The sequence below is a fragment of the Physeter macrocephalus genome, chromosome 11, assembly GCF_002837175.3.
Source record: "Physeter macrocephalus isolate SW-GA chromosome 11, ASM283717v5, whole genome shotgun sequence".
NCBI lineage: Eukaryota > Metazoa > Chordata > Mammalia > Artiodactyla > Physeteridae > Physeter > Physeter macrocephalus.
In genome coordinates, this window is record NC_041224.1 from 24,656,796 (window position 1) to 24,668,023 (window position 11,228).

Sequence of the window (11,228 nt, forward strand, 5' to 3'; positions counted from 1 at the left end):
GGTGGCCTGCGTAAGGGGGTGTGTGGAAGACCGCAAGGGCAGATCCCGCCCCCAGTGCCTCAGTAACAGTGTTACCGGTACCTGTCCGCAGCCTGTTAGGAACCGGGCCGCACAGCAGGAGGTGAGCGGTGGGCGAGCCAGCAAAGCTTCACCTGCCGCCCCCCATCGCTCGCATTACCGCCTGAACCATCCTGACAACCCCCATACACCCCCATCCATGGAAAAGTTGTCTTCCACGAAACTGGCCCCTGATGCCAAAAAGGTTGGGGACCGCTGCTCTAGATTATTCCTCAGTGCCGAATGCTTAATTTCTCTGAGGTAATGAGTGAAATGTGTATACAGGGGTGGTGAAAGCAAATGCTTGAAAATGTCTTTGAGGGATGGTTTGTTTTTTCATCCCTGAACTGGTTTACTAAAGGTGAGTGTCTAAGTGCAGCCTTCGCAGAAGGCAGCAAGCGTCACCTGTTAAGCCGTCTCCATTGTGATGCCATTTCTCTCCTCTCCCGACTTTGACTTACTTGTTAGTTAAGAATCCCCCAGACACATATATACTTCTTTAGAACAATTTTACACCTAGAATTATTTACAGTAGGTCTGCTCTGACCCATTTTCAGTGTTAAAACGTGGTTTAATGGGACATTCCATTTACTATTATGGCAATTTAAAAAATGCAAATCATTTAGGAATCATTTAGGGAAAATGAAATGAATGAAATTGGTGTTTTGCCATCTTCCCAGGACTAATGAGAGGCTGGCAGAGATCAGTACCAAACTACTGGTGGAGAAACAGCAGAACAGATCTTTACTCAGCACTCTTACTACGAGGCCAGTCCTGGAGCCACCTTGTGTAGGAAATCTTAATAATAGTTTAGTGCTCAATAGAAATCTTACTCCAGGAGAAAACTTAGAGATTTCTACCTCAAGTTCACGCCCTTCAAATAAGAGCATGGAGATTTACTTGACCAAGGTTAGTTATATTATCCTTTTTACCTTGGGTTTCAGATTTCTGATAATAATTCTTGTTTTTAATTTGGTGAAATTCTGAATTGTTTATTTGACTTACACACACGAAGTAAAAGCCATAATTAATTGTGCTAATAAAGAGACAGAAATTTTATGATTTTTTAAAGTCCCTGGATTTCTCATTTTCAAGAGAGATTTATCATTAACTGTATTCAGTAAATGTAATTAAACTGACAAATTTTAAATTTCTTGAAAAGCTGCAGTTAAATTCTATTTTAGAAATTAAATATTATTGCCTAATAACCAAAGATATACTTTCTAATTGATTTCAGTTTGGCGATGGTTCATAATCATTTTCAAGTTTTGCTGCACCCTAGTTTTTCTACCCCTAAGCATAAGTGAATGATTGTCATCCAAACACTTAACCATATATGGACTTTTTTAATTTAAAGGAATCCTAGATAAATCCTTTTTGTAAATTAAATAGACTTGTAGCACTAAATAGGTTAATTTCTGTTTTTAAGTTAAAAATTTTTGTCATTTTCGTACACGAGAGTGCATCCTTAATTGCTATTTTACTTAGAGCATTTTTATTGAATTTTTATAAAATGTCTTGCTGAGCAATTGTAGAACATTTCTAAATACGTAAATAAAGCAAATATTTAAATTTTTTAAATGAAGTCCACTTATGTCTCTATCTTGCCATCACCTGGCTGAATGAGGACTATGATGGAGAGTCTTTAAATTGCAACTAGTTTTCATTGTGTATCATTGTTATTAAAATATCCATTTCACTGGGTGCGCAGGGGTTTATGGTTTTGATGGTGCTTTCATGGTGTTCTTGATGCACAGAAAAGTAGCCCTTGTTAAATGAAGTCTCAACCTGTTTTCTCGTTTGGCTTCATGTCGTAACAAATCATAGAAGAGCAAAGCTAAGGTTTCTTAGTGTTTTGGCTAAATTGGGTCTAAGTGCTTCAGAGCCGTGAAACTGGACTCCAGGGTCAAAAAGAAAATGCATGTCAAGCCCTCAGTTGCTAAGCATGATGTAAACTTAGAATGTTCTCATGAATTGTCACCCAAAAAAATCAGATAATGTATCATTTTACAAGAATGAAGAGGAAAGAGTGTGTGAATGCAAAAACAATGTGAGAGAAAATTTCTGTGGGAAATTTTTCCTTTAATTTTTTTGGAGGAAAGAGGTGTTTATTTTTTTTAGTAATTCTAGATAAATCGAAAAATAGTTTATTTTAAACTCAATGTTGTAGTTACTAGGTATACATAGTTCCCTTGTGGGGTCTTTGCCAAATCGTGCTGGTTTTAATAAGAGAGATTGAAGAGCACGACTTACTCTATCAAGATGCAAAGACTTGTCTCCATAATCACTACAGAATGCCGTGGAAGAGTTATTATACAGTTGTTGTTCACATAATTCTTAGTAAGACTTACAGAAAGAAGGTGCCTTCTGGACTTGCTAGGAATATAATTATTTCTAGTAGGAAAACATAAAATAATACTATGAGAGGTGTTAACGTACTGTCTAAAATGATAGAAAGGGGTGGGTTTTCGGATGGGACATTACAAAACGATAGCCTTCTAAAGGTTTTAGCTATGATTCTACAAAGTAAAATGTTAAAAATGGCATTAGGATTGCATTTGTTGATCAGTCTCCTTTATTTGCAAGGTTTTAACATTTTGGACTATTCCTACTGTGAAGTTTTATCTTACTCAGCATTTTTCCCTAACTTTAAGGAAGATAATTATAGCAAAGTACTGCTCTAGGTCTGTGGTTTCAGTTGCGCTGGTTGTAGCAGCAAGCTTTCTCCATGTACCTAACACTTAGATTTATTACCTCCCTCACCAGTACATGAAGTTCAGTCTTATCAGTTGATACCATTGTGGGGGTAGGAGATTACTACATATCTGTCTTGCTAATTTTACCCTCAGTTTTCACATTCTAGTTAATTCTGGGATGTTTGTCCTATATATCAGAAGTAATTTTACAGTTTTTTTAAATTGTGTTATTTAATTATATTATTATAAAATACAAAAAGTTAACATCAGCCAGAACAGCTACATCACTGTTAGATTTTCTTGCACATAGAATTTTTTCAAGAACTGAAAACTTAATCTATTCCAGACAATTTTATAACAGACACAATTTCACTGGTTTAAAGATATTTTTATGTTCAAGAGTTTTTAGGTATTTGTGTGCTGAACACGATGCAAGGCCAGAGTAGTTAATAAATGCCCTTTAAATATGTCTGAAGTAGGAGGACTACATTTTACATTGACTGATTTTGGACTTTTGGTGCATTACTGACACTTTGAAAATTTTTCTAATGATTTATTTAAGTAATTTTTAAAACTGCTCAAATGTCCATTCAGTTCAGCAACTCTCTTTCTAAATGTGGTCATACAGGGCTTCCCTGGTGGCGCAGTGGTTGGGAGTCTGCCTGCCGATGCAGGGGACACAGGTTCTTGCCCCGGTCCGGGCGGATCCCACGTGCCGCGGAGCGGCTGGGCCCGTGAGCCATGGCCGCTGAGCCTGCGCGTCCGGAGCCTGTGCCCCGCAGCGGGAGAGGCCGCAGCAGTGAGAGGCCCGCCTACCACAAAAAAAAAAAAAAAAAAAAAAAAAAAAAAATGTGGTCATACAAATGCACTGAAGCTAAAACAATTAATATTCCTAAGACTTTGACTTTTTACATGACACAACATTTTGTGTCTCACCAGAATATTGAGTCACATTTCTTTTAAAAAAATAGGCCTCCTGTTTACATCACCAAGGCAGTGCCTATCCACTCTTGAGTTTTAACTCTAATCAAATTACCACAGTAGTTAAGCTAGTTTCTCATAAGGCACAGGCAGAGTTCAATAAACTTTATTGTCTCAGTTTATTATATCAGTATAATCCTTCTTGTTCCCACTTCATTTTGTCCACATGGACAAATGAGTAGGCATTTTATCTTTTGAAAGATAGAGGTAATAGCTCAACTTCTTACAGTTCTTTTTCTTTCATTCATTTTTTTTCTGTACTTAGTTTTTCAGCTCTTTGATCTACAAATTCTTCCTCAGTTCTTCTCTCTGCAGCAAAATACATGTACTTAATATCTACAGACTGCCAAGCGTAATTTCCTTCATACATTAGCCTGTTACAATTGGATAATGAATTGAAGTGGTTTAAATGACTTGATTTTATTACATTTTCATGACATTTAAAATGAGTGATATCAAATTTTTAAAATATCAATAATTACTGAAAATAAATTAACTTTGGAAATGAGTGTGCGTGTGTATGTGTGTGGTGCGTATATATTTATCAAATTGGTCTTAGAAAGAGAGTGCAACATTATTTTCCAGCCTGCAGTCTCAGATATAATTTAACAGTAATACATTATGGTTGGGTGAACGAACACATACTTGTGCTTCAAATTGTTACTGGCTTCACTACGTTTCTTTCTAAAATGTTCCTTTCACCTTTCCCCTACTTTATAGTGGGGGTTGTTTTGAACAATGTACGTTAATTATAAAGTCAGGGAAGAAGAAGAAAACGTTCTCTCAGTGTCGTGTGGTCCTCTGCCTTGTTGGAGCTGTGGTGCGTAGGTGGCAGATGACACTTCTCTTCCCCTTCTGAGTTCAGCTTGCGGGAGTCAGCAGCTGGAGATCAACTAAGGAGCTTTGTTACTGACACATAACTAAGGAATTGGAGGACGTGCTTTAGGTGTGCGGTCACAGGGGGCCTCAGAATACTTCATCCCAAATTAGGCCTAAGGGGAGGAAGCAATTGCTTGACCCCCGCCCCAGGGCAGGCTGCTTCCTGCGGGCATGAGAGCAGACCCCAGTTCCCGGTGCTGAGGGCGCACACACCTTCTCAAAGAAGAGATTCGGAAGCAAGCAAGCACTTCTTAGTTCCTTCTCCCAAATTCACCCATTGGGTAAATCTCCCCTCCTCTCATGAGGAGGGTAGGAGTGTAAGTCCTCACTTTGAAACTTTAGGCCAAGGAATTAGCCTGTAATTTCTGACTGGATTTAAATTCTAATTGAGATTACACTCATGTGTTTTTTGTACATACAAACTAACGATGAGAGATTGAAGTATGCTAGATGGTAAAGAGACATCTGTTTTGTGTTTTAAATTTTGCCATAAATAACCCGCATGTGGATAATTCATTTGTTGACTCATTTGGGTAAACCAAGTTTTATTTGGAGGAAATGAATATCCTTTTAAAGAAGAATCTCCTCAATTTTGGCCTGTGTGATTCAACTAAAGATTTTCTCCTTCAAGCTCCCTGTCCTGTGGTTAAAAAAAAAAATCTGTGCTTTATAAATTAAATATATTGACTGTTACTAATAGGAGTTATGATAATGTATTCTTGTTCATGCCTTTAAAACATATAATTTAGTTAGAAAGCCACTATTTCATGTCTTATACATCAAACATTATTGAGCTACATGACAGTTTTACATATTCATTTTCTCTGAGTTATAGTTAAAAATCTATGTGTTTTTTTTCTTAATCTGAGGAAGTAGCTGGCGTAGAACTCTCTCTAGAGTTGGCTTTGTGACAAAGTGTCTCTGAGCCTTTGTTACCTCTTTTGTAAAATTAGGGACTTTAACTAAATCAATGACTCTCACACCTTAAAAATTTTTTTTTTCCGAGGAAAAGAACCTTTTTTTAAAAAAAAAATTTTGCATGAAACTGTATTATATAAAACAGAGACAAATATAGAGCTGTTTAGCTAAAGGAGTGGCTGGAGACCCTGAAGCTGTGACTTCTTTGTGCTTCAGTCCTGCAGCGTCCTCCGTGGGACCTTCCATTTCTATGGGACATAGTTTGGAAACTACCAGTTGTGAGAGAATCCTTCTAACGAAAAATCTTTAGAATTAAAACTTGCTGATATATTGTTTTCCTGTGTATAATTTTCTCACCTGTGTTTTTGTTAAATGGAAAAGTTTAAAGAAAAATGCAGGTGTGTTCTCCTTATTAATGTTTGACTTCCAACTACTTCCTCCAGCTGAACACGATCCTCACCTAGAAATCAACATAAGGGTCTCGGAAGTACATATTTAGGAAAAGAGCTTTTGGGGGAAAAGAGTAATCTTACACGGGTCATTCCCTAATTCAACGCGTGTAAAAACGTGACCTACGTTTTGCCTTGTTTATTAATGGTAATAAAAAATCATTTCAGTAAAGGCATCTTCCTTCATCTGTTATGAGTTATTAATTTCACAAAACCTGTCTAGTAATGTTGTCACATTATTCATTTTATAGGGCCTCTCTACAGTGCTGTTGTCAGAAAAGTGTTACGGAAAACAGTCTGAAAATATTGGGAAACCTGCTAGCCAAAAAATTTGTCTTCGCACCTAAAACTTACAAAGGCGTTGGCTATCATGTTATCATTATCATCACAGTGTTCATTATGTTCAGTATTTTAGACCCTGTTTAGTGGGAGGGTGCCTTTTATAAGAAAGATTTTTAAAAGAACACTCTAGGTGGAGACACTTGTAATAGTTTGAAATGTTCCCACTCATTTCATAATTAAGTAGATAACTATAATTGGTCAGATGTTTCAAAAAGTTGGCCCTAATTTCTAGAATAGAAACAAAATTACAGTTAAAGAATTATATATTGTTTTTCTTGTTTCTAATTCTAGAAAGTCATGAATCAGAAACTGAGTTTGAAAACTGGCTCTAGCCCCTACTTTTCCTTTCTTCAAGCAGATTTTCTGAAATAAATGTTTTAGTCCTAATATAGACAGCAAAATACCTTTACTTAATTTTTTGCCAGTAGAATTTTGACATGACATTACAACAGAACCATTTTCTTCATTTTATGTATTTAAGATTCTATGTTGAAAAATTATTACCATAGAACATACCTTAAAATTTTAGTTTTATAGAAGTGTAAGAATGGAAAACTCATTTTAAGGAAAAATCCATTAGAGTAAAAAAACTGATTAAACTTTTTTAAAGAGCAATTTTCCTAAGAATTGCAAAGCAATGCATTCATTGTAATATATGACTTGAATCGTTTAAACTTGTTTGTACCAATAAGATCAAATATCACCCTCTGAGATTATGTATATTCAATAGACTGATATTTATTGTACTTTTTAGCAGATTAATCTAAATAACATTACATATATATGTTCTCTATTACCTAAAATAAAAATAAGTAGGAATTTATTTTATTTTATTTATGTGATTATTTTTCTATTTACGCAATCCTCAAATTAAGTCTAGTCTCTAGAAGTATTATTTAAAGGCCACATTTCATAAGATATACATCATTCCTACAAAAATGTCTCTTGTCTAACTTAAACATAAATAATATTTGACTTATTTCAGATGCAGCAGGAGATGGAAAAAAATATAACTAGAGAACTAGAAAAAGGTATGTTGCCAAAATTTATGAATTAAATTTAGACATTGATTTCTGAAATAAACTGTAAATATTCAATAGTAAATGGCATCTGTTGCCATTGTTTGGATGACAGATACTATTGATAGGTTAAATATCTTTTCTTATACATATCTAATGAAAAATGTGAAAGCATGAACATTCATAATGAAAAATATCCCGATTCCTCATTTATTCATCATGTTCCATAGCTTTAAAAAAAAAAATCTCAAAAAGTCTATGTATTTCTTTTTATTTCTGGCTATATCCTTCCTCTACTTCTGCCATCGCTGTGGAACTGTCCACCTGCACACTGACACTATTAGAAAACATGGGGTTCATCAACTTCTCAAGTTTCTGGTAGTGATTAAGGCCAAAAAACCCAGACTCAAGCAGTCACGTTCATGTAGCTGTCACTTAGTGGCTGACATTAAAATTTCCTGTCATTGACTTTGTCATTGGTTTATCTTTTGCTCTCAGGAAAAATTCCAAATTCCTTATCATGGAATAAAAACACCCAAATCAGTTTGGGTCCTGCCATAGTATTCAGCCGTATCTCTTTACTACCTTCCTCTGCCCCCTTGCTCTGCATCTAGTCAATAGACTGCTTACAGCCCCACAGGTGCTCTTCCTCACCTTTAGTCTTTGTATTTGCTTCTTCTCCCGTACTTTTTCCTTGTCCTTCAGGTATCCACTTACATACCACCTCAACCAAAAAGCTGACAGTATTGACACAAGCTGGGTGTCACTTCTGAGTGTTCCTTTTACCCTCTTTTATACCTGTCATAGTATTTATGACTCTGTATGGAAATTGCCTGTTTGTCTGTTTTTCCAGTTTATAGGTTATGATTTTTCAGGGTGGACTGTGTCACCTTCATCTTGTAATTTCAGTGCTTGTCACAGCACCTTAGCAGATGGTTGTTGAGTAAATGAATGAAGAATGAGAAAACCATAAGCTCTGATACTCAGCCACAAGAGCAATTAATTCATCGTGCAACCACGGGCAAATTATATAATAGTAATCTTTAATCTTGTATTTTGTGTTATGTCGTGTATAGATATTTTTCATTCTTCAGAACGCTTAGAAAGGTCTCAGCTTTTTTTTTTTTAACTAACTTATATTTAGTTAACTCAAGTATTTTAGGTAAAGAATATAATCCTTTCTTTTTCTTTTCAGCTGCTGCAGAATGTGAATCTGGATCCTATAGAGCTTCTCCTCTAGGAGCTACTGATGAGTCAAATCTAAATCAAGATCTAGTTTTGAAAACGTCACAAGAATATGTACAGATTTTGAAGAAAAATTATATGATCTGAAAGATAAATAGTAAAATTTTCCCTACTGGGTTGTTTGCATAACATTTTAGTTGTTTCCCATTAAATATGACGTGAAAATCTTTATTAAAGGAAAATATTTTTGTATTATATGTGTATGATGAAAATTTATATAGTATTTTAAACCATGTTTCTCTGCATCTAACTTACTTTTAAGCAGATTTTGTGAATCAAAACACTGTTGAGTTTTACATACTCAGACTGAGCCCTGATACCAGCCCCCAGACAACCAAACTTGTCATTAATATATAGTGGTGTTGATTGATAGCTTTTTTGTCTTTCCAATTTTATCACTATATATAGACCTAAAGATTTAGATAGACATTATTTGGATATACTGCTGCTATGGCTATTGTCAATTTTTTAAAAATATTATTTATTTATTTTTGACTGTGTTGGGTCTTCATTGCTGCATGTAGACTTTCTCTAGTTGCGGCGAGCGGGGGCTACGGGCTTCTCATTGCCATGGCTTCTCTTGTTGCGGAGCCTGGGCTCTAGGCGCGCGGGCTTCAGTAGTTGTGGCAAGCGGGCTTCAATAGTTGTGGCATGCGGACTCTAGAGCACAGGCCCAGTAGTCGTGGCGCACAGGCTTGGTTGCTCCATGGCATGTGGGATCTTTCCGGACCAGGGCGAACCCGTGTTCCCTGCATTGGCAGGAGGATTCTTAACCACTGTGCCACCAGGGAAGTCCTTATTGTCAATGTTTTGATATATTACAATTGTTATAGTGCCATAAAACTTAGTATATATAACTTTAAACACTCATTCATAGATCCTTCCTCATTGAGAAATAAAATTTGCCTAAGACTTTTCACCGGGCTTCCCTGGTGGCGCAGTGGTTGAGAATCTGCCTGTCAATGCAGGAGACACGGGTTCAAGCCCTGGTCTGGGAAGATCCCGCAGGCCGCAGAGCAACTAGGCCCGTAAGCCACAACTACTGAGCCTGCGCGTCTGGAGCCCGTGCTCTGCAACAAGAGAGGCCGCGATAGTGAGAGGCCCGAGCGCCGTGATGAAGAGTAGCCCCCACTTGCCGCAACTAGAGAAAGCCCTCGCACAGAAACGAAGACCCAAAACAGCCAAAAATAAATAAATTTAAAAAAATAAATAAATAAAAAGACTTTTCACCTTTTCTATTTATTTACTTACTTTTTGGAAACAGTCTTAAAATTAGAGAAAAGTTCCAAGCACCAGACTCAAACAGACATTTTCATAAAACTACCATATCTCCCATATATTTTCCTAATGTAACATTTATCTTTCCTAAATGTCATTTGTTCTCCCATAAGTGCCCTTCCCTCCCCACACCAAGAAGTCATGTTTTTCAGAAGATGCCTTTCCCCTACTCCCTGTCACTTAAGTAGTATATAAGCCCCCAGTTGTAGCCAGCCCTTCAAATCACGTTTTGTGAACCCCTGCATGTAGTCATACACAGTTAAATGTTTTTTTCTCATGGTAATCTGCTTTTGTCAATTTAATCTGCAGATTCCCAATGAATGAACCTAAGAGGGTAGAGGAAGTGTTTTCCTTCCCAACAATTCCAAGAGCTAAAATGTTAGTAACTCTTACTTACATCCTTTGTTCCCTTTTCTTCTGTCCTTTCAGTGTACTTAGTTGGCAGAACTCCATTAAGAGATTGCTTATCATTCTTCCCCCTTACCTTCACCCAGGCATCTATGTGCTGCTGAAGAAAATTATTCTACTACTTTTATTTAGTTAATTTGCATCTTCTTTCTTCACAATGTCGATTTCAAATCTCCTCTCTCTGTAAACTTTTCACCCTGTTTTTTCCCTCTCATGTGTACCAGGCAATCTCATTTCCCACGACAAACTTCTTGAAAGATTTGCCTGTATCCCCACGCACTCTAGGCTGTCTTCTCCTTCCCCCATTCTCTCAAAACTACTCTGAAGTCACCGATGACTTCCACATCGCTAAATCAAAGTGACACCTTTCCAGTCCTTGTCTAACTGAATTTCTCATTCCTCTTGGCATTCAGTATAACTGACCTCTTTGAGACACTCTCTTCTTTTGGCTTCTTTTGGCTGGGCTCTTAATACTCTTTAATTTTATCCTGAATGCACCCACAGCGTATTGTGATCGGAGACAGAGTTCTTATTAATATCTCACAGTAAATACACAGGCCTTCCCCCCTCGCCCAGTCCTGCACCTGGGGCAGCATGGTGAGAACAGGTCAGTTGTTCTAAGCCAGCAGGTGAAGGGCGGGAGGAAACTGGTTTTCCCTGCTGCTTGTGAAGGGGCAGGAGTTAGCCGTCCTCCTCTCCTGGGAAGCATCTCCTCCTCACTCTGGCCTTTGGTATGTAAGTAAAACTGTTACCCACCCCAACAAGGGTCGTTCTGCCCAGTGTCGCTCCCACCAGTAGAATGAGTTGGGTTCAGAAGCAAAGGAAAGCTTTACTCTTTGATCAAAGAATGGAGAGGCACAAGCTCCAGCTCAAGAGGCCGTGGGCGGGGCTGCTTCACAGGGATCCCATCAGCAGGGGAGGGGGTGGAGTTCTCGCGGGGCAGGCGCAGGCGCAGC

At 37.5% G+C, this 11,228-nt stretch overlaps 1 protein-coding gene across 11 annotated transcripts in view; it reads left to right on the forward strand.

The window, feature by feature from the left end:
- Positions 1-8,747, forward strand: part of ANKRD26 (ankyrin repeat domain containing 26) — a 93,413-nt gene extending 84,666 nt beyond the window's left edge. For 9 of the 11 annotated variants that reach the window (XM_028494975.2, XM_028494977.2, XM_028494978.2 and 6 more), the window contains 3 exons: positions 738-966; positions 7,308-7,353; positions 8,537-8,746. In XM_028494975.2, coding sequence (XP_028350776.1) covers positions 738-966; positions 7,308-7,353; positions 8,537-8,673 — 412 coding nt within the window. In that variant the 3' untranslated portion in view covers positions 8,674-8,746. Of the gene's footprint in view, positions 1-737; positions 967-7,307; positions 7,354-8,536 lie in introns of all 11 variants that reach the window. The other 2 variants (XM_028494976.2, XM_055087825.1) reach the window with 1 other exon arrangement.
- The last annotated feature ends 2,481 nt before the right edge of the window (positions 8,748-11,228 follow it).